At 40.3% G+C, this 19,655-nt stretch overlaps 1 protein-coding gene across 2 annotated transcripts in view; it reads right to left on the bottom strand.

The window, feature by feature from the left end:
* Positions 1 to 3,399: 3,399 nt before the first annotated feature.
* Positions 3,400 to 19,655, bottom strand: part of LOC140194002 (peptidyl-prolyl cis-trans isomerase FKBP1B) — a 40,153-nt gene continuing 23,897 nt past the window's right edge. Inside the window, exons 3-5 of one of the 2 annotated variants that reach the window (XM_072251301.1) lie at positions 11,562 to 11,674; positions 10,958 to 11,116; positions 3,400 to 3,965 (exon numbers count right to left, since the gene is read on the bottom strand). In XM_072251301.1, coding sequence (XP_072107402.1) covers positions 10,988 to 11,116; positions 11,562 to 11,674 — 242 coding nt within the window. In that variant the 3' untranslated portion in view covers positions 3,400 to 3,965; positions 10,958 to 10,987. Of the gene's footprint in view, positions 3,966 to 4,019; positions 4,844 to 10,957; positions 11,117 to 11,561; positions 11,675 to 19,655 lie in introns of those variants that run through there. The other variant, XM_072251300.1, reaches the window with a different exon arrangement.

Below are 19,655 nucleotides of genomic sequence, written 5' to 3' on the forward strand. Positions count from 1 at the left end.
CGTTACTATGGGTTAAGGTGAAAAGACATTTTACCAACAGTCACACACAGTAAGCACGCACAAAATCACAATCATGTAATAAGAGTCCCAAAGCCCACCTCCACCACCCCTCCCACCCCGCTATGCTGCAGCTTGATGCATACAAGTCAATAAACCCATATAGGATATCAGTAAAAATACATATATACAAACCCCATTTCCAGAAAAGTTGGGATATTTTCCAAAATGCAATAAAAACAAAAATCTGTGATATGTTAATTCACGTGAACCTTTATTTAACTGACAAAAGTACAAAGAAAAGATTTTCAATAGTTTTACTGACCAACTTAATTGTATTTTGTAAACATACACAAATTTAGAATTTGATGGCTGCAACACACTCAACAAACGTTGGGACAGAGGCATGTTTACCATTGTGTTACATCACCTTTCCTTTTAATAACACTTTTTAATCGTTTTGGAACTGAGGATACTAATTGTAGTAGATTTGCAATTGGAAATTTTGTCCATTCTTGCTTGATATAAGACTTCAGCTGCTCAACAGTCCGTGGTCTCCATTGTCTGATTCTCCTCTTCATGATGTGCCATACATTTTCAATAGGAGATAGATCTGGACTGGCAGCAGGCCAGTCAAGCACACGCACTCTGTGTCTAGAAAGCCACGCTGTTGTAGCCCGTGCAGAATGTGGTCTGGCGTTGTCCTGCTGAAATAAGCATGGACGTCCCGGGAAGAGATGTTGCCTTGATGGCAACATATGTCTCTCTAAGGTCCTAATATACGCCTCAGAGTCAATGGTACCTTCACATACATGCAACTCACCAATGCCGTGGGCACTGATGCACCCCCATACCATCACAGATGCTGGCTTTTGCACCTTTCACTGATAACAATCTGGATGGTCATTTTCATCTTTGGCATGGAGAACTCGACGCCTGTTTTTTCCAAAAACTAGCTGAAATGTGGACTCATCTGACCACAGCACACGGTTCCACAGTCTTTCGGTCCATCTGAGGTGAGCTCGGGCCCAGAGAACTCACCAGCGTTTCTGAATAGAGTTGATGTATGGCTTCCTCCTTGCGTAATACAGTTTCAAGTTGCATTTCTGGATGCAGCGACGGACTGTGTTGAGTGACAATGGTTTTCCGAAGTACTCCCAAGCCCAGGTGGCTATAATTGTCACAGTAGCATGATGGTTTCTTAGGCAGTGCCGCCTGAGGGCTCGAAGATCACGCGCATTCAACAGTGGTTTCCGACCTTGCCCTTTACGCACTGAGATGTCTCTGAATTCTCTGAATCTTTTCACAATATTATGTACTGTAGATGTTGAAAGACCTAAATTCTCTGCAATCTTGCGTTGAGAAATGTTCCTTTTGAACAGACTAACAACTCTCTCACGAATCTTGGCACAAAGGGGTGAGCCACAACCCATCCTTGCTTGCAAAGACTGAGCCTTTGATGGACGCTACTTTTATACCCAGTCATGATTCCTCACCTGTTACCAATTAGCCTGCTTAATGTGGAGTCTTCCAAACCTGTGTTACTTGAATATTCTGTGCACTTTTCAATCTTATTTTAACTCTGTCCCAACTTTTGTTGAGTGTGTTGCAGCCATCAAATTCTAAATTTGTGTATATTTACAAAATACAATTAAGTTGGTCAGTTAAACTATTGAAAATCTTTTCTTTGTACTTTTGTCAGTTAAATAAAGGTTCACGTGAATTAACATATCACAGATTTTTGTTTTTATTGTATTTTGGAAAATATCCTAACTTTTCTGGAAATGTGGTTCGTATATACACACACACACACACACACACACACACTCACTCTAGACCCCCTCAGCAGCCCACCGATATCATCTGTTGACTGGCCTCCGACACCCGCTAAGTGAGACTGTAGCTTTGAGGCCCAGTCCTCACCCAGACGCTCGATTAGCGCTAGGTGAATCCATGGCTTTGAGACCCAGTCCTTGCCTTTACAAGCACATATAGATTAGTAAAAAACACAACCAGACAAATATGTATGTATATAGTTCAGATCCCTCAGTCCATTATAAACCTTCAGTCACCACAACGGCGCTCTGCCACCTCCAGTAGAGCACGATGGCTCGGACACCCATCCTCCTGTGGCTGAAAGGCAAGTGACTCCGCAGCTTGAGGCCCAAGTCCACTAAGTACTGCTAATAAATCTGCAGTTGACTACAACAGAGCTCATCTTCTGTCGAGCAAAACTCTGGGAGGGCAGTTCCGACTCCATTCTGGATACTACGCTATACCGCACCCCCCTACCCCCCGGTGAAGCACAGTAGCTTCATCCCCTCACTCAGAGTGGCTCTGAGCACTGTGGCTTCAGGCCTAGTCCTTGCTACGGCTAAGGACTAGGCCCCCTCTATCTGCCCTTGCTCACATCCAATAAATCTGCAAATCAAACATGCAGCATACGCGTACCAGATTAACAATGTCCAAAGGGATCTTGCAATCACAAGAAAAGCGACCGTGACAGCCACTTGCTATTTGTCCATAAGCCTCCATCGACTCAGGCAGCAGCACATCGTGCAGTTTTTTGTAGCTAACTATTACACACAGACATAATAATTTTCATATAGTCTTAAAACATATTCCCATAATAATTAATTTCCTGATGGGCAATACAAAAACACTTAAAATATGCTATTTATGGAATCGTGAATGTGGAGCTAGGTTGCTCTGTTTGTCTACAACCAAAAGCATACATCAAGAGCATTTAATAGTTGAAGATGATGTGATCCTGCATTTGGCCGGTGAAGAGTATTCTTCCTGGTAGCATCACCATCTGGTATGGAGACACCAATGGATCATGAGAGGCATTAGAAGGTTGTAGACTCATCCAGTTCCATCACAGACACAAGTCTCCTCACCATTGAGGCCATCTTCTAAAGGCAGTGCCTCAAGAAAGTGGCATCCATAATTAAGCACCCTCACCAGGTACATGCTCATTATTACCATCAGTAAGGAGGTGAAGGAGCCTGAAGACCATCACTAAACACCTTTAGAACAGCTTCTTCCCCCTGCTATCAGTTTTCAGAATGGTCCATAAACCTATGAACATGACCTTGCTATTCTACTTTTGCACTACTAATTTATTGTACTTTATAATGACTTGTTAGGCCTGCTCAGTACTGCTGCCACAAAACAAATTTCATGACTAATGTTAGTGGCAATAAATCTGATTTTTATGCCCTCAGGTAGTTGATAAATTGGTTAAAAAAATGAAAATTCTTAACTGGGAATTCCCTTCAAATTGTTTCTTAACATTCAAAAGCAGTAATTGAAACTCCCCCCCCCCCCTTTAAAAGACACATTTGATTACACTGTACAGTCCCAAATGATTAATACATAATGATTTAAAAATGAAGTTTTATTATTATATATTTCAAAGTGTGTTGCAAACTGGTTGAAATAGTACACAAGCAAAATATTGTAGATGCCGCAAATTCAAAATTAAATTTCAGGAAACTTTCAGCAGAAAAGAACAAACTGAAGATCCATGGCACAGTGAAGGGAAAAAGAAACTAAATAACAAAAAGTGTGATGGCATTTTGCATCCCATCACTTTTTGCTTTCTTTCCCACCTCCTTTCGTTGCAATTTCCAAGTTGTTTTATCTCTAGCTTTTGCAGTCCTGAGGAAAGATGTTGATCTGAAATGGTAAATCAGATTCTCTCTTCATGGATGCTGCCTGGCCTGCTGAGTGTTTCTAGCTTTTAAAAAAAGCATTTTAAATTTATAGTTCTTGCAATCTTTTCCTCTTCATTTTGATGTGGTCTTTGTTTCCATGCTAGTTCCTTAGGTCCGGAAGGTTGAAGCTAGATATTGCTATGGTGTCTGGAAGTATGTTTAAGCAGATTAGATCAGAGCATTTGTTGATGCAAGTCATTTTCTGCATTGCATGAAATGTCATTATCACTTGGCTTTCCATTCAACAGCCTAAATGAGAACAGACAAAACTGATTTCAACAAAAGCACAATTATGAAAATTAAATGCTAGAAAATAATATGTTGGAAATCTGAAATATAAGCAGAAAAAGAAAATGCCTGACTTTTTGACTGTGTCTGGCATTTCTGTTGTTATTATAAACATTAATGTCCAGCCCTCTCATTTAAAGTGGCCAAGTTCTTATAAACACATACGATTACTTAACCTTACAAATATTTTGTAAGATCTCTTTGCAATATGACATTTTTGTTTTGCTCTAGATGTGCCGGCATGTTTCATTTCTAAGCTTATAGCCCGAGGGGTTTTGCCAAAATTTATGACCACAAACATTAACGATAATCATTTCCCAATATAAAAAAGAAACACACAATTACCTAGACTATATTTTTAAAAGGTGAACATCACTTTTTTTTTATTTAAACAAGCAATTGAGTTTTACACAAGTTCTTACTTCAGAGTAAGACTGGTAATACAGGTCCTGTAGTTATGAATGCCTACTTACTTTAATTCCATAAAATCTTAGCAGGCCCGCTTTTAAAGTCTTTGCTATTCAAAAATTAGGTTAGACCCCAGTCAAGTTTGTCAAATAATTTGGAATTATTCAAAGTTATCTTATATTTCATGCAATTAAACATTACAGAAATCAATAAAAATTGAAAGAAGAATCTCATAAACACAGGATCTACAAATGAACAACACTGGCAGTCAAAACTAACAATTCCAAATATTGAGAGCAAAACAAACAGGATGTAAGTAGGTTGATAGGATGGGATCTTTTTAATCAATATCATAAAATTCTTCTAATAGGCTTCTTGAGCCACCGAAGATCTATTCCACAGTACTGAAACCCAGAATCCCCATGTCATCCCTTCAAAAAGAGAAAAATAAAATTACTATTTAAATTCAAGTCAATTTTTACTTATATAGCTATAAGTATATTAATGTAGTTACAAGTAATCTACCATCATAATAGCAATATTTTACTCCAATCAGAAAGCAATTTTATTAACTTTTAACAATTTTGGTAATGACCAATCATGCAGGAGGATGGAGTAGGCCATATCTTGTGTTGTGCCTGTACTGGTGAAAATGTAACACATGTACCCATTTTTTCAAAACCTGCAACTCCTAAAGCTTTCTTGGAATATGCTGACTGTTCTCTAATAAAGCCCACACTCACTTGATTTTATAGGAAAGCTGAATAGTAATCAGTTTAATCTTGCAATGATGCACAATGAAAAGTACACCAAGGAAAGAATATATTCAAGTGGAACACCAGATGAACTGCAGATGAATTTTAACTTTAGTTTTGAGTCCCACATGTACATTTTTAGCTTCACCAAATATGCTCACTATGGTTAAATGAATAAGTATATGAGGAAACTAATATGAAAGAATACTATTCATATTGGTCAACCAAAGCACAAGTACAAATTTGTTTTAATGTACTATTACCAAACTAGTTGTCATGTACCATTACAAATGTGCCAAAAAATAACATTTTTGTAATTAGAGTGGAGAGCAGCTGTGCATTTTAGTGGTGTACATTGGTGCTAGAATGTTTGTGAACCCTGTAGAATATTTTCTATTTCTACATAAATGTGACCTAAAATACGATCAAATCTTCATGCAAGTCCTAAAACTAGGTAAAAGAATCCAAGTAAATAACAAACACAAAGAACATTATACTTGTTCATTTATTTAGTGAGAAAAATGATCCAATATTACACATATTTATTGGAACATGTATGTGAACCTTTGCTTTCAGTAATGGGTATGAGCCTCTTCTACAGCAATTACAGCAACCAAACATTTCCAGTAACTGATCAGTCGTGCGCATTGGAGGAATTTTAGGCCATTTCTCTATAAAAAACTGCTTCAACTATGGGATATTGGTGGGTTTCCTTACGTGAACTGCTTGCTTTGTCCTTCCACAACATTTCAACAGGATTAAGGTCTGGATTCTGACTTGGCCATTCCAAAACACAAGCTTTCTTTTTAAATCATTCTGTTGTTGATTTACTGTTGTCTTTCGGATCATTGTCTTGTTACATTATCCAACTTCTACTAAGCTTCAGGTGACGGACTGCAACCTTGACATTCTCCTGTAAAATATCTTGATACAATTTTGAATTTATTGTGCTCAACTGACCAGGCCACGAGCAAGCAAAGCAATTCCGAATCATGATGCTCCTTCCACCATGCTTCACAGATGGGATGACGTTTTGGTGTTGGTGTGTTGGTGTGTGGTGCCCTTTTTCCTCCAAGCATCGCAATGTGCATTTCTGGCAAAAAGTTCAACTTTTGTCTCACCTGTCTACAGAACATTGTCTCAGAAAAGTTGTGGAACAACCAGGTGGTCTTTTGCAAACTTGAGACATGCAGCAATTTTTTCTGGAGAGCGGCAGTTTCCTCCGTGGTGTCATTTTGTGTTGTGTTTTTTTTTATATAGTGGACACATAAACAGATTTTAGTAAGTTCTAGAGATTTTTGCAGGTCTTTTACTGTTACCCCTGGGTATTTTTTTCACCTTCTTCAGCATCGCACATTGTGCTCTTGTGATCTTTGCAGGATGCCCCCTCCTAGGGAGCATCCAACAGTACTGAGATTCGCAAACACGAGGAAATCTGCAGATGCTGGAATTCCAAGCAACACACATAAAAATTGCTGGTGAACGCAGCAGGCCAGGCAGCATCTATAGGAAGAGGTACAGTCGACGTTTCGGGCCGAGACCCTTCGTCAGGACTCAGTACTGAGATTCCTCCATTTGTAGACAATTTATCTTACTGTGGACTGATGAACACTCAGATCGTTAGAAATGCTTTTGTAGCATTTTCCAGCTTCAGGCATCTCTACAATTCTACTTCTAAAGTCCTCTGAAAGTTGTTTTGATCGAGGCATGATGCACATAAACAGATCGTTCTTATGTAAAACAGGCTCTGTTAATAATCTGACTTTGTGTGTCTCTTTTATAGGGAAGGCACTTCCAAAACACACCTCCAATCTCATCTCATTGATTAGAACACGCGACTGCAAATAGCTTTTATAGAAGGCATTATCCCAGAGATTCACATACTTTTTCCAACAAATACAGAAGACCATAAGACATAGGCCACTGAGCCCATCAAGTCCGCTCCACTATTTCATCATGTCTGATCCCAGAACCCATTCAACCCCATACACTTGCCCTCTTACCATATCCCTTGATGCCCCGAATAATCAGGAATCTATCAACTTCCACTTTGAGTATGCCCATGGACTTGGCATCCACGGAAGCCCATGGCAGAGCATTCCACAGATTCACCACTCTGGCTTAAAATTAAAACCTTGATTACTTCTGTTCTAAAAGGTCACCTCCTTAATATTAAGGCTGTGTCCTCTAGTCCTGGATACCCCCACCAGAGGAAACATCCTCCCCAGATCCACCTTATTTAGTCCTTTCAACATTCGATAGGTTTCAATGAGATCCCCAAGTATTCTTCTAAATTCCAGTGAGTACAGGTCTAAAGCTGCCAAATGCTCATATGTTAACCCCTTTGTTCCCGGAATCATTGTCGTTAACCTCCTCTGGACTCTCTCCAATGACAATAAATCCTTTCTGAGATAAGGGGCCCAAAACTGTTGACAATAATCCAAGTGTGGCCTGACAAGTGTCCTATAAAGCTTCAGCATTGTCTCCTTATTTTTATATTCTTGTTGAAATAAATTCCAACATTGCATTTGCCTTCTTTAACACTGACTCAACCTATGAATTAACCTTCTGGGAGTCTTACATGAGGACTCCTAAGTCCCTTTTCACCTCTGATGTTTTGAATTTTTGCCCCATTTAGATAATAGCTTGGACTATTGTTCCCTTTACCAAAATACATTATCATATATTTCCCAACACTGTATTCCATCTGTCACTTTTTTGCCCATTCTTCCAATCTGTCTTAAGTTCTACAGCAATCAAATTGCTTCCTCAGTACTACCTACCCCTCCACCTATCTTTGTGTCATCTGCAAACTTTGCCACAAAGCCATCAATTCCACTATCTAACTCATTGACAAACAATGTGAAAAGTAGTGGTCCCAATATTGACCTATGAGGAACACCACTAGTCACTGGCAGACAGCCAGAAAAGGAGCAAGGAAATCATGCTGAGTCTTTACAAGACACTAGTCAGTATTGTCAACAAGCTTGGGCCCCATATCTCAGAAAAGATGTGAGAGAGTCCTGAGGGGGTTCATGAGGATGATCCTGGGAATGAAAGGGTTAACATATGAGGAGCGTTTAGCAGCTTTGGCCCTGTACTCACTGGAATTTAGAAGAACATGTAGAGATCTCATTGAAACCTACTGAATGTTGAAGGGACTAGATAGGATGGATGTGGAGAGGATGTTTCCTATGATGGGGGCATTCAGAACTATAGGCCACTGCCTCAAAATTGTGGGGCGACCTTTAGAACCGAGGCAAGGAAGAATATATAGATATATATAGATATATATTTTTTTAAAAGAGTAGTGAATCTGTGAAATGCTCTGCCACAGACTGCGTTGGAGGCCAAGTCTATGGGTATATTTAAGGCAGCAGTTGATAGTTTCCTTATCAGTCAGGGCATCAAAGGATATGGCGAGAAGCAGGTGTATGGGGTTGAGGAGAATCCAGGATCAGCCATGATGGAATGGTGTACAAGACACAATGGGCTGAATGGCCGAATTCTGCTCCTATGTCTTACGGTTTAAAAGGTCCCCTTTATTTTCACTCGGTGCTTCCTGCCTGCCAGCCATTCCTCATTCCTCATTCCATGCCAGTATATTTCCTGTAACACCATAGGATTTTATTATCTTGTTAAGCAGCCTCATGTGAGGCACCTTAACAAATGCCTTCTGGAAATCTAAGTAAATGACATCCACTGACTCTACTTTGTCCATCCTCGAAGAATTCTAATAGATTTATCAGGCAAAATTTCCCTTTACAGAAACCACAATGACTTCAACTTATTTTATCATTAGTCTCCAAGTACCCCAAAACTTCAATAATGGACTCCAACACTTTCCCAACCACTGAGGCTAGGTTAACTGGCTTATAATTTCCTCTCTTTGCTTTTTCTTTTCTTAAAGACTGGAGTCCCATTTGCAATTTTCCAGTCCTCCTTGACCATGCCAAAATCAAGTGATTCTTGAAAGATCATGAACAATGCATCTGTTATCTCTTCAGCATCCTCTTTCAGGACTCTGGGATGTAGTCCATCTGGTCCAGGTGACCATTTTTCAGTGGTCCATTATGAAGTCTCACCTCCCTTTTATTCTTTATACAACTGAAAAAAAAAGTATCCTGCTATTATCAACCAGTTTGGCCTCACATCTCATCTTTTCCTTTTTTGTAGCTTTTTTAGTTGCCTTTGTTGGATTTTAAAAGCTTTACAATCATTCAACTTTCCACTCACTTTTGCCTCCTTATATGCCATTTCCTTGGTTTTTATGCAGTCCTCAACTTCCCTTGTTAACCACGGTTACATTGCCCTGCCATTTGAGAACTACTTCTTCTGTGGGACATATCTATCCTGCGCCTTGTGAACTATTCCCAAAAACTTCAGCCATCTCTGTTCTATCTCATTCCATGCCAGTATATTTGCCGTAATACCATAGGATCTTATCTGCCGTCATCCCCGCCAGTATCTTCCTCCAACCCATCTGTGCAAGCTCCTCTCTCATGCCTCTGTAATTTCCTTTACTGTATTCCTTTGCAATACTGATACACGTGACTTATGCTTCTCCCTCTCAAATTGCAGTATGAATTCAATCATATTACGATCACTGCCTTCTAAGGGTTCCTTTACATTAAGCTGACTAATAAAATACATGTAATACTGGATCATTTTTCTTATTAAACAATGAACAAGTATATATTTTGTGTTATTTATTCAACTGGGTTCTCTTTATCTAGTTTGAGGACATACACGAAGATCTGATCATATTTTAGTTCATATTTATACAGAAATAGAGAAAGTTCTACAGGGTTCACAAACTTTCTCGCATCACTATATTATTCACATAAGAACATTATAGGGGAGATGTGGTTAAACTGGAAAGAGTGCATAGATTTACAAGGTGTTGTCAGGGCTAGTATGTCAAGTTATAGGGAGATTAGGTCTTTATTCTTGGAGTACAGGAGAATGAAGGGCGAACTTACAGAAGAGTTTAAAATTATGAGAGGCATAGATAGTATGGATGGTAACAGCCCTTTCCCCTGGGTACAGGAGTCCAAAACGAGGGAGTATAAATTTATGGCGAGAGGAACAGATTAAAAACTGAACTGAGGGCAACTTCTTCATGCAGAGGGTGGTGAGTATATGGTGTATGTTGGCAGGGCAAGTGGTTGAGCCAGGTATCATAGTATCATCTAAGCAGTACACGGAGGGGCAGGACTTAGAGGGATATGGCTAAACACAGGAAATTAGGACGACCTGGATTGGGAGTATGATCGGTCGGGACCACGTTTGGCATGGACTGATTGGGCTGTATCCATGCTCTATGACTCTAGTATGCATAAGTATAATCACTAAATTTCATATATGAAATGGAATATCGAGCCATGGAATCTTCATCCTAAATTAACCAAGCACACTAATGGTGGTGTTGATCATCATCTTGCTCTCAAAATTATCTTGGTTTGATTGAAGGTTCAGATGAAATTGTATCTCTTGGCCCCCTCATCATTCCACAGTGTCATGCCCATTATATTACCATTACAGAATCTAGACTGTCTTCCATTAATCCATTGCCCAAGCAGTTATCGATCAGCCTCTGTAAATAATTTCCAGCTCTTCATGTAAAGCTGTACTTTGAAAACAATGATCCTATTGTTTCTCAGACAAATGTTTGGACAAATGTTTAAAGTGACTTGGACATGCAGTAAGGAAGCTCTTTGAAAGTTTTAGATCAAACTCAACACCCAATTTTACATGAAAAAATCTAATACCATTAAGGTATTAACATACCTTGCAATTAAATATCAATTAAGGATTTTGTCACTCCAACTTCAGCAGTTCTACATCAAAGATAAGTGTGGCATTGGCTGGGATGACTCCAGGATGTCCTGTTTCACCATACGCCATGTCAGGGGTACAGGTCAGTTTTGCCCTTTGCCCCAAGCTCATCTGTTATTGAAACAATTTTGATTATTAGTGGAATTCTTCAGCTAACACCCTATTTTCTATGTGGTAAAATATGCATCTTCCATAGTAGAATAATGTTACTGTTTGTTGTTATCTGATGCTCTTATTTTGCCATTGGCAAACTATCTCTTCCATTTCATCATGCCTTCAGCATCCTCTTTTGAAAAGACTGAATCAAGTTCAATTTCTTTTATACTGTACTGGCCTCACAGCTCAACTCTTTGATGAGTGATTTTTCAGCCCACATAGTTAGACCAAAATACATTTGGTGTTGATGCAACTTTAGAATTACATTTGTAAATATACATATTTAAATGTTTTAATGAATAAGTAAGAGACATGTCGAGTATTTAATACCATCTTCAAAATATTTACTGCACAGGCTTTATAGTAAGATAATTCTGAAATTATGATCATCCAAAAGTACCTGTGCCATGCCTTCTTCCCAGCCTTTAATCACTTCCTGTTTGCCAATTTTGAACTTGAAAGGCTTGTTTCTGTCTCGAGAAGAGTCAAACTTCTTGCCGTTCTGGAGCATTCCTGTAAATAACACATAACCTTTTCATGACATAATCATGACAGTCATAAGTAAGTGTAAAAATCATTAAAGCCTAAATGTATTAAAATGATCAGAAAACACTGTACCATTGCTGTTGGCAAAATACTGGAAAAGTGGCATTTCTTTATCAGCATGGTGTACACGAAAGGCTTATATACCCAGGTTAATAGTACTGTTTAAGGCTATTTCATTTCATAGCCTCCTATAACTTAAGTTCTGCCGGGATTTCAAGACTTCCTTGCCCCTCTCCCCCCGCCATAAATCTAGTTTAATATCATCCTATATTCTTCCATGAAATAGGATGAGAGTTTAATCAGAAGCAAGGATATACATCACATGTACAGGGTGAGATGAAACCTCATGTCGTTCATTGGTCTTTCACTTGTGAAAATGTGTAGGGAAGGCAGGCCCACATGCTATGGTACACTAAGCTGAATGGGACAAGATGACAAATTTACTGAAAAGTAAACCAATCCACAAAATAAAATATTCAAAATATGTTAAATATTTACAACCAAAGAGACTGAATAGAGGCTGGGAGTTTTCACGTTTGAATTGATTTTTCTTTCTTTACAGAAAAGTCTCAGAAGTCAGGACAAAATAAAACTTTTGTTCTCAATGATCCAGACATTACGGCATGAGTCAAGAATATTTGAAATCTCGTTCATGATCCATGCTAGTAAGCTGCATCAAATTTTCAAATTATTTAATTAAAAATAATTCCTTCCCTCTCCCTCCTTTTTTCCAAAGTGAAAACAATTAGTTTTATGTATGCACGAATTCAAAGATCAAAGTAAATTCCAAAATTCACAGTAAATTTATTATCAAAGTACATGTCACCACATGTAACTTTGAAATTCATTTTCTTGTGGGCATACTCAATAAATCCATAATAGAATAATAACCATACAGCAATAGAAACAATGAAAGATTGCATCAGCTTGGCAGTTCAATCATGTGAAAACGACAACAAACTGTGCAAATACAAAAGGAAAGAAATAATAATAATAAATAAATAAACAATAAATATCAAGAACTCGAGATTAAGAGTCCCTGAAAGTAACTCCATAGTTTTTGTGAACATCACAATATGGGGCAAGTGGAGGTATCAAGAGCCTGATGGTTGAGGGATAATAACTCTTCCTGAACCTGATGGAGTGAGTCCTGAGGCTCTTGTACCTTCTTCCTGATGGCAGTAGCAAGAAGAGAGCATGACCTGGGTGGAGGGTCACTGATGGTGGATGTTGCTTTCCTGCTACAGTGCTTTGTGTAGGTGTGCTCAATGGTGGGGAGGGCTTTAACCATGATAGATGGGGCCACATCCACTACTTTCTGTAGGACTTTCTATTCAAGAGCATTGGTACAGTATTTCCGTACCAGGCTGTGATGCAGCCAGTCAATATACTCTCCAGTACACATCTATAGAAGTTTGTCAAAGTTTTAGATGTCACGCTGAAACTTTGCAAACTCCTAAGTAGTAGAGGCGCCTCCATCCTTCTTCATAATTGCACTTACAAACCGGGCTGAGGACAGGACCTCTGAAATTACAATACTGAGGAATTTAAAACTGCCGACCCTCTCCATCTCTGTTCAGCCAATGATGACTGGCTCAGGGATCTTTGATTTCCTCCTTCTGCAGTTAATAATCAGCTCCTTGGTCTTGCTGACGTTAAGTACGAGGTTGTTGTCATGACACCACTCAGCCAAATTTTCAATGTCCCTGCTATATGCTGATTCACCATCCTACAACAGTGGTGTTGTCAGCAAACTTAAATATGGCATTGGAGCTGTGCTTAGCCACACAGTCATAAGTGTAAAGTGAGTAGAGCAGGGGACTAAGCACTCAGCCTTGCGGTGAGCCTGTGCTGATTGAGATTGTGGGGGAGATGTTGTTGCCAATCTGAACTGACTGGGGTCTGCAAGTGAGGGAATCGAGGATCCAATTGCACAAGGAGGTGTTGAGGCCAAGGTCTTGAAGCTAATTGATTAGTTACAAGGCTGTGTACTCAGCCCCCTGCTGTACTCACTGTACACCCATGATTGTGTAGCCAAGTTTCCATCAAGCTCAATATATAAGTTTGCTGATGACACAACAATTGTAGGCCGTATCTCAGTAATGATGAGTTTGAGTACAGAGAGGAAATTAAGAACCTGGTGGCATGGTGCGAAGACAATAACCTATCCCTCAACATCAGCAAGACGAAGGAATTGGTTGTTGACTTCAGAAGGAGTTACGGACCGCACAACCCAATTTACATCGGTAGTGCGCAAGTGGAACAGGACAAAAGCTTTAAGTTCCTCGGGGCCAATATCACAAATGACCTGACTTGGTCCAACCAAGCAGAGTTCACTGCCAAGAAGGCCCACCAGTGCCTTTACTTCCTGAGAAAACTAAAGAAATTTGGTCCGTCCCCTAAAACCCTCACTAATTTTTATAGATGCACTGTAGAAAGCCTTCTTCTAGGGTGCATCACAACCTGGTATGGAAATTGTCCTGTCCAAGACCGAAAGAAGCTGCAGAAGATCGTGAACTCGGCGCAGCACATCACACAAACCAACCTTCCGTCCTTGGACTCACTGTACACTGCACGTTGTCGGAGCAGTGCTGCCAGGATAATCAAGGACATGACCCACCCAGCCAACAGACTTTTCGTCCCTCTTCCCTCCGGGAGAAGGCTCAGGAGCTTGAAGGCTCGTACGGCCAGATTTGGGAACAGCTTCTTTCCAATTGTGATAAGACTGCTGAACGGAACCTGACCCGGATCTGGGCCGTACCCTCCAAATATCTGGACCTGCCTCTCGGTTTTTTTTTGCACTACCTTACTTTCTATTTTTCTATTTTCTATTTATGATTTATAATTTAAATTTTTAATATTTAATAATTTTAACTATTTTTAATATTTGTAATCCAGGGAGCAGGAAGTGCAGAATCAAATATTGCTGTGATGATTTTGCATTCTAGTATGAATTGTTTGGCGACAGTAAAGTATAAAGTAGTTTTGAGGGGATGATAGTATTGATTGCCAAGCTGTAGTCGATAAAGAGCATCCTGATGTATGCACCTTTGCTGTCCAGATGTGCTAGGGTTGAGTGAAGGGCTAATGAAATGGTAACAGCTGTGGAACTGCTGCCCCGGGAGGCAAATTGGAGCATTTCCAAGTTACTTCTCAGGCAGGAGCTGCTATGTTTCATCTTCAACCTCTCAAAATACTATCACTGTGGATGTAAGCGCTACTGGACGATAGTCATTGAGGCAGGTTTCGACATTCTTCTTTGGCACTAATATAATTGAAACCTACTTGAAGCAGGTGGGTACATCAGCATACCGAAGTCAGGGGTTAAAGATCTCAGTGAACACTTAAGCCAGTTGATCAGCACAGGTCTTTAGTACTTAGGCATGTATCCCATCTGGGCCGGATACTTTCCTTGGGTTTACCCTCCTGAAGGCTGCTTGTACATCAGCCTCAAGGACTGAAATCACAGGACTGTTGGAGGTTGTGGGAGTTCCTGATGGTTCCTCCACATTTTGCCGGTCAAAGCGAGCACGGAAGGCATGGAGCTCATCCGGAAGCAAAGCCCTGTTGTCACCTATGTTGCTTGATTTAAAATAATTATAGATGACATTGTGAAGAGGATACACAATTTTACCAATGAAGGTAAATTCATTATTAATAACCTTGTATAGACTAAATCGTTTGGTAATAACGTTGAAAAGTTTATTTAACACATCACTGAAATGGTGACATCGAAAAAAATGACACATCTTCCACAATACAAAATATTTATGGCCCGAAATCAGTTAGTTTTACAAATTACTTTAGAAGCAGGTAACTAGTGAGTTCAATGTATGTAACCTGAGAAGGGCTGATAAAAAACCAGGGAGTACATGCTCCACCCTACTGCCCAGATAGACATAGAGGCACAGAAGGTAAGGGTAGGATTAGATCATTCAACCAACCCATCCTGCTGCTCCACTATTCAACACAACCATAGCCAATTATCAGTATAAAACTGATATTGCCAAATGTTCTGAAAAATCCTGGTGAAGATTTGTTTATTTTTGGGGAAAAAGAACCTTTATTGAAAAAAATAAAAGTAATCAAATATACACAAATTTTGCAAGGTAATTTTCAAACTGGCCCTCACCCAACCACATTCACCTGTTTCCAACACAAATGCCAAACAAATTGATGCTCCCCATCCAAATGACTCCTTATTCCAAGACAGCAGGCAAGCATTAAAGGCAGTATGCCAGAGGCTTCTAGCCTATGAATGAAGATTCTGATTATGAGCCTGAATAATGCTTGGTTAACCCAGAATCAAATCAATGTCAAAGTTGAGTTTGTTGTCATATACACAAGGACGTGTACGCACAGTGGAAATGGAAAAACTTGCAGCCACAGTGCATGTACATAGCATTAGATACACAGCATCCAGAGGGAAAAAAACAAATTAAACATCAATTATTCAAAAGTTATACAACAAAGGTGAAGATCACCACTATCTGGGCCATACCATATTATCGTAGCTAGTTTCCAGCAGGAGAACAGAAATCTGAAGCTACACAACACCAAGAATAGCTGCATCCCTTTAACCATTCAGCTCTTGCACAAACCTGCATATTCACTATGTCAGTACAGCAAAATTACGATGACTTTGCCTGTATTTGTTCTAATTGTGTGCGTTCCTGTACGATTTATTATGACTGCCAATACAAGATTTGAAGCACCATTAAAAATTTCACATTATATTAGTATTACAGTGACAATGATTTACATTTGTCTTCCACAAGATTTTATCATAAAATACATCCAAAAGTGAGAAAGTAGACTGTGTTCACTTTTGAAATGACTTCCCTTCCCTTCCCAGACCACCTTATCTGTCCTCAGCCTTCTCTGCTCCATGGTGAGGCAAAACACTAGAAGAATACAACTTATATTCCAACTCAGTAACCCACAACCCATTGGCATGATCATTTTTTTCAATTTTAAGTTATCCTATCCTAGTATTCCTTTCCTAGTGCCATTATTGCTCACAGATTCTCTCCATTTCCCACTCCCATTACCACCCCTGCCCCCACCAAGACTCATTAACACCCTCGTAACCCATGTGGTTCTCAGTGTCCATCACCCACATACCCATCTACCTTGATTTCTTTTCCCAAGGTTCATCTTCCCTTTCCCCTACCCTACATCCCTCCACTTGTCATTCTGTCTTACCCCTGTTTATATTCCAGCTGACTTCCTTTACCCTCTCATTTCTGATGCAAGGTCGTGTCTGCGAACACTGGCTGCACTTTTGCCTTCATAGATGCTGCCCAACTTGCTGAGTTAGCAGACAAAAATTAACACATTATGAATAACAGTGTACCAACCATCTTTTCAGTAGAACAAATAAACAGGACAAAAATTCCCCCAAAAATCCTTAACCAAGGATTATCAATATCCAACAACAATGGCCAGAGATAGTAGTACATACATAAACCAAATTGTTATGGAATTTCTTTCACATAAAATCCCATACTGGAGTTCTTTTACATAATATTAATATAGTAAAATTATTGAGGTCATACATAAGCTATAGAATTGAGTTTTCATGCACTCTCTAGTGTGTTATATTTTTGAAAAAGGGCACTGCAAGACACGGTAAATGTAACAAGGACTGACAGTTTTGACATCTTTCAAATTTGGCTTTTGTGGTTGCCAGAAGCAAAAAAAAACTGAGTACACATAGATAATCCAGCTTTCGTATAAACTAAAAAATGAAGAATAACAATGGGTCTGGGTCAAAGATGCATCAAACTAAATAATTCCTCAGAGGAACCTGACCATTATATAAACTCCCCAAATTACTACATAATCACACATTTAAGGTGTGCCAAATCAAACACAGAAGCATTTCATTCTCCAGGTTCTATGTGCAACTGGAGACCAATCTGTGGAGATCTGCTTATTTCTATCCATCCGCTCATGAATTTGCCTAGGAGACTTAGCAATGTCCTGTTCCAAATCATTTTCATTTCTATGGGACATTGAACTCATTTATACTATCAATTTTGTAATATTGCAAATATGCCACTCACTGCTTAATCAAGTGATGATGCAATAAAATGTAAATTAGAAATAAATTACTTACTGTATTTTAATGCATTTAGTAATGGAGAAAAAAAGCAGAAACTTCAATTCCTAATCAGGTGCTTACCTGGTTAGAAGACTTCTGAAGCTTCTACCTTCTATAAGGCAGTCATAGATGAGAGCTACAGGGAGGTAGTCACACCTAGGCTGTCAGAAGCAGGTCGGTGGGTGACAGTCAGAAGGGAGAAAGCGAAGGTGAGCAGACAGGTACTGCAGAGCACCCCTGCGGCCATTCCCCTGAATAATAAGTTTACCGTCCTGGATACTGTTGGTGGGGATGACCGACCTGGTGTGAGCCACGGTGGCAGGGCCTCCGGCACTGAGTCTGACCCAGTGGTGCAGAAGGGTGGGACGGAGAAGAAGAGAGCTGTCGTCATTGGAGACTCTATAGTCAGGGGAGCAGACAGGAGATTTTGTGGACGTGAGAAGGACACCCACATGGTTTGTTGCCTCCCGGGTGCGAGGCATCCTGGTACGAGAGGGAAAGCAGCCAGAAGCCGTGATACATATTGGTACCAATCACATAGGCAGGAAGAAGGATGAGGTCCTTTAGCGTGAGTTTGGGGAACTAGGCAGAAGGCTGAAGAACAGGACCTCAAGGGTGGCGTTCTCCGGATTGCTGCCAGTGCTACGTGACAATGATGGTAAGGATTGGAGGAGATGGCAGTTGAATGCGTGGCTGAGGAGTTGGTGCAGGGGGCAGGATTTTAGATTTTTGAATCATTGGGATCTCTTCTGGGAAAGGTGGGACCTGTACAGATTGGATGGGTTGCACCTGAACCCGAGGGGGAGCAATATCCTTGCAGATAGGTTTGCTAGCATGGTTCCGGAGGGTTTAAACTAATTTGCAAGGAGGATGGGACCCAGAGCGATAGAGCAGTGAAAGAAGTGCATGGAGTAAAGTCAGATCTAACATATAGAAAGGCCTTGAGGAAAGAGAAGCAGAATAAACAGTGAAAGGTAGTAAGGCAGAAGGGCTGAAGTGTGTGTACCTCAATGCAAGAAGCATCAGGAACAAAGGTGATGAACTGAGAGCTTGGATACATAACATGGAATTATGATGTAGTGGCCATTACAGAAACTTGGCTGGCACCAGGGCAGGAATGGATTCTCAATATTCCTGGATTTCAGTGCTTTAAAAGGGATAGAGGGGGGGAAAAGGGGAGGAGGGGTGGCATTACTGGTCAGGGATACCATTACAGCTACAGAAAGGGTGGGTAATGTAGCAGGATCCTCTCTTGAGTCAGTATGGGTGGAAGCCAGGAACAGGAATGGAGCTGTTACTCAACTGGGGATATTCTGTAGGCCTCCTGGTAGCAGCAGAGATACAGAGGAGCAGATTGGGAGGCAGAATCTGTCACATGGTGTGAGCAGAATTATCTGCAGCTTAATGTGAAAAAGACTAAGGAGCTGGTGGTAGACTTGAGGAGAGCTAAGGTACCGGTGACCCCTGTTTCCATCCAAGGGGTCAGTGTGGACATGGTGGAGGATTACAAATACCTGGGGATACGAATTGACAATAAACTGGACTGGTCTGAGAACACTGAGGCTGTCTACAAGAAGGGTCAGAGCCGTCTCTATTTCCTGAGGAGACTGAGGTCCTTTAACATCTGCTGGACGATGCTGAGGATGTTCTTCGAGCCTGTGGTGGCCAGTGCTATCATGTTTGCTGTTGTGTGCTGGGGCAGCAGGCTGAGGGTAGCAGACACCAACAGAATCAACAAACTCATTCGTAAGGCCAGTGATGTTGTAGGGATGGAACTGGACTCTCTCACAGTGGTGTCTGAAAACAGGATGCTGTCTAAGTTGCATGCCAACTTGGTCAATG

The sequence above is a fragment of the Mobula birostris genome, chromosome 2 (genome assembly GCF_030028105.1).
Source record: "Mobula birostris isolate sMobBir1 chromosome 2, sMobBir1.hap1, whole genome shotgun sequence".
Taxonomy (NCBI): Eukaryota; Metazoa; Chordata; class Chondrichthyes; order Myliobatiformes; family Myliobatidae; genus Mobula; species Mobula birostris.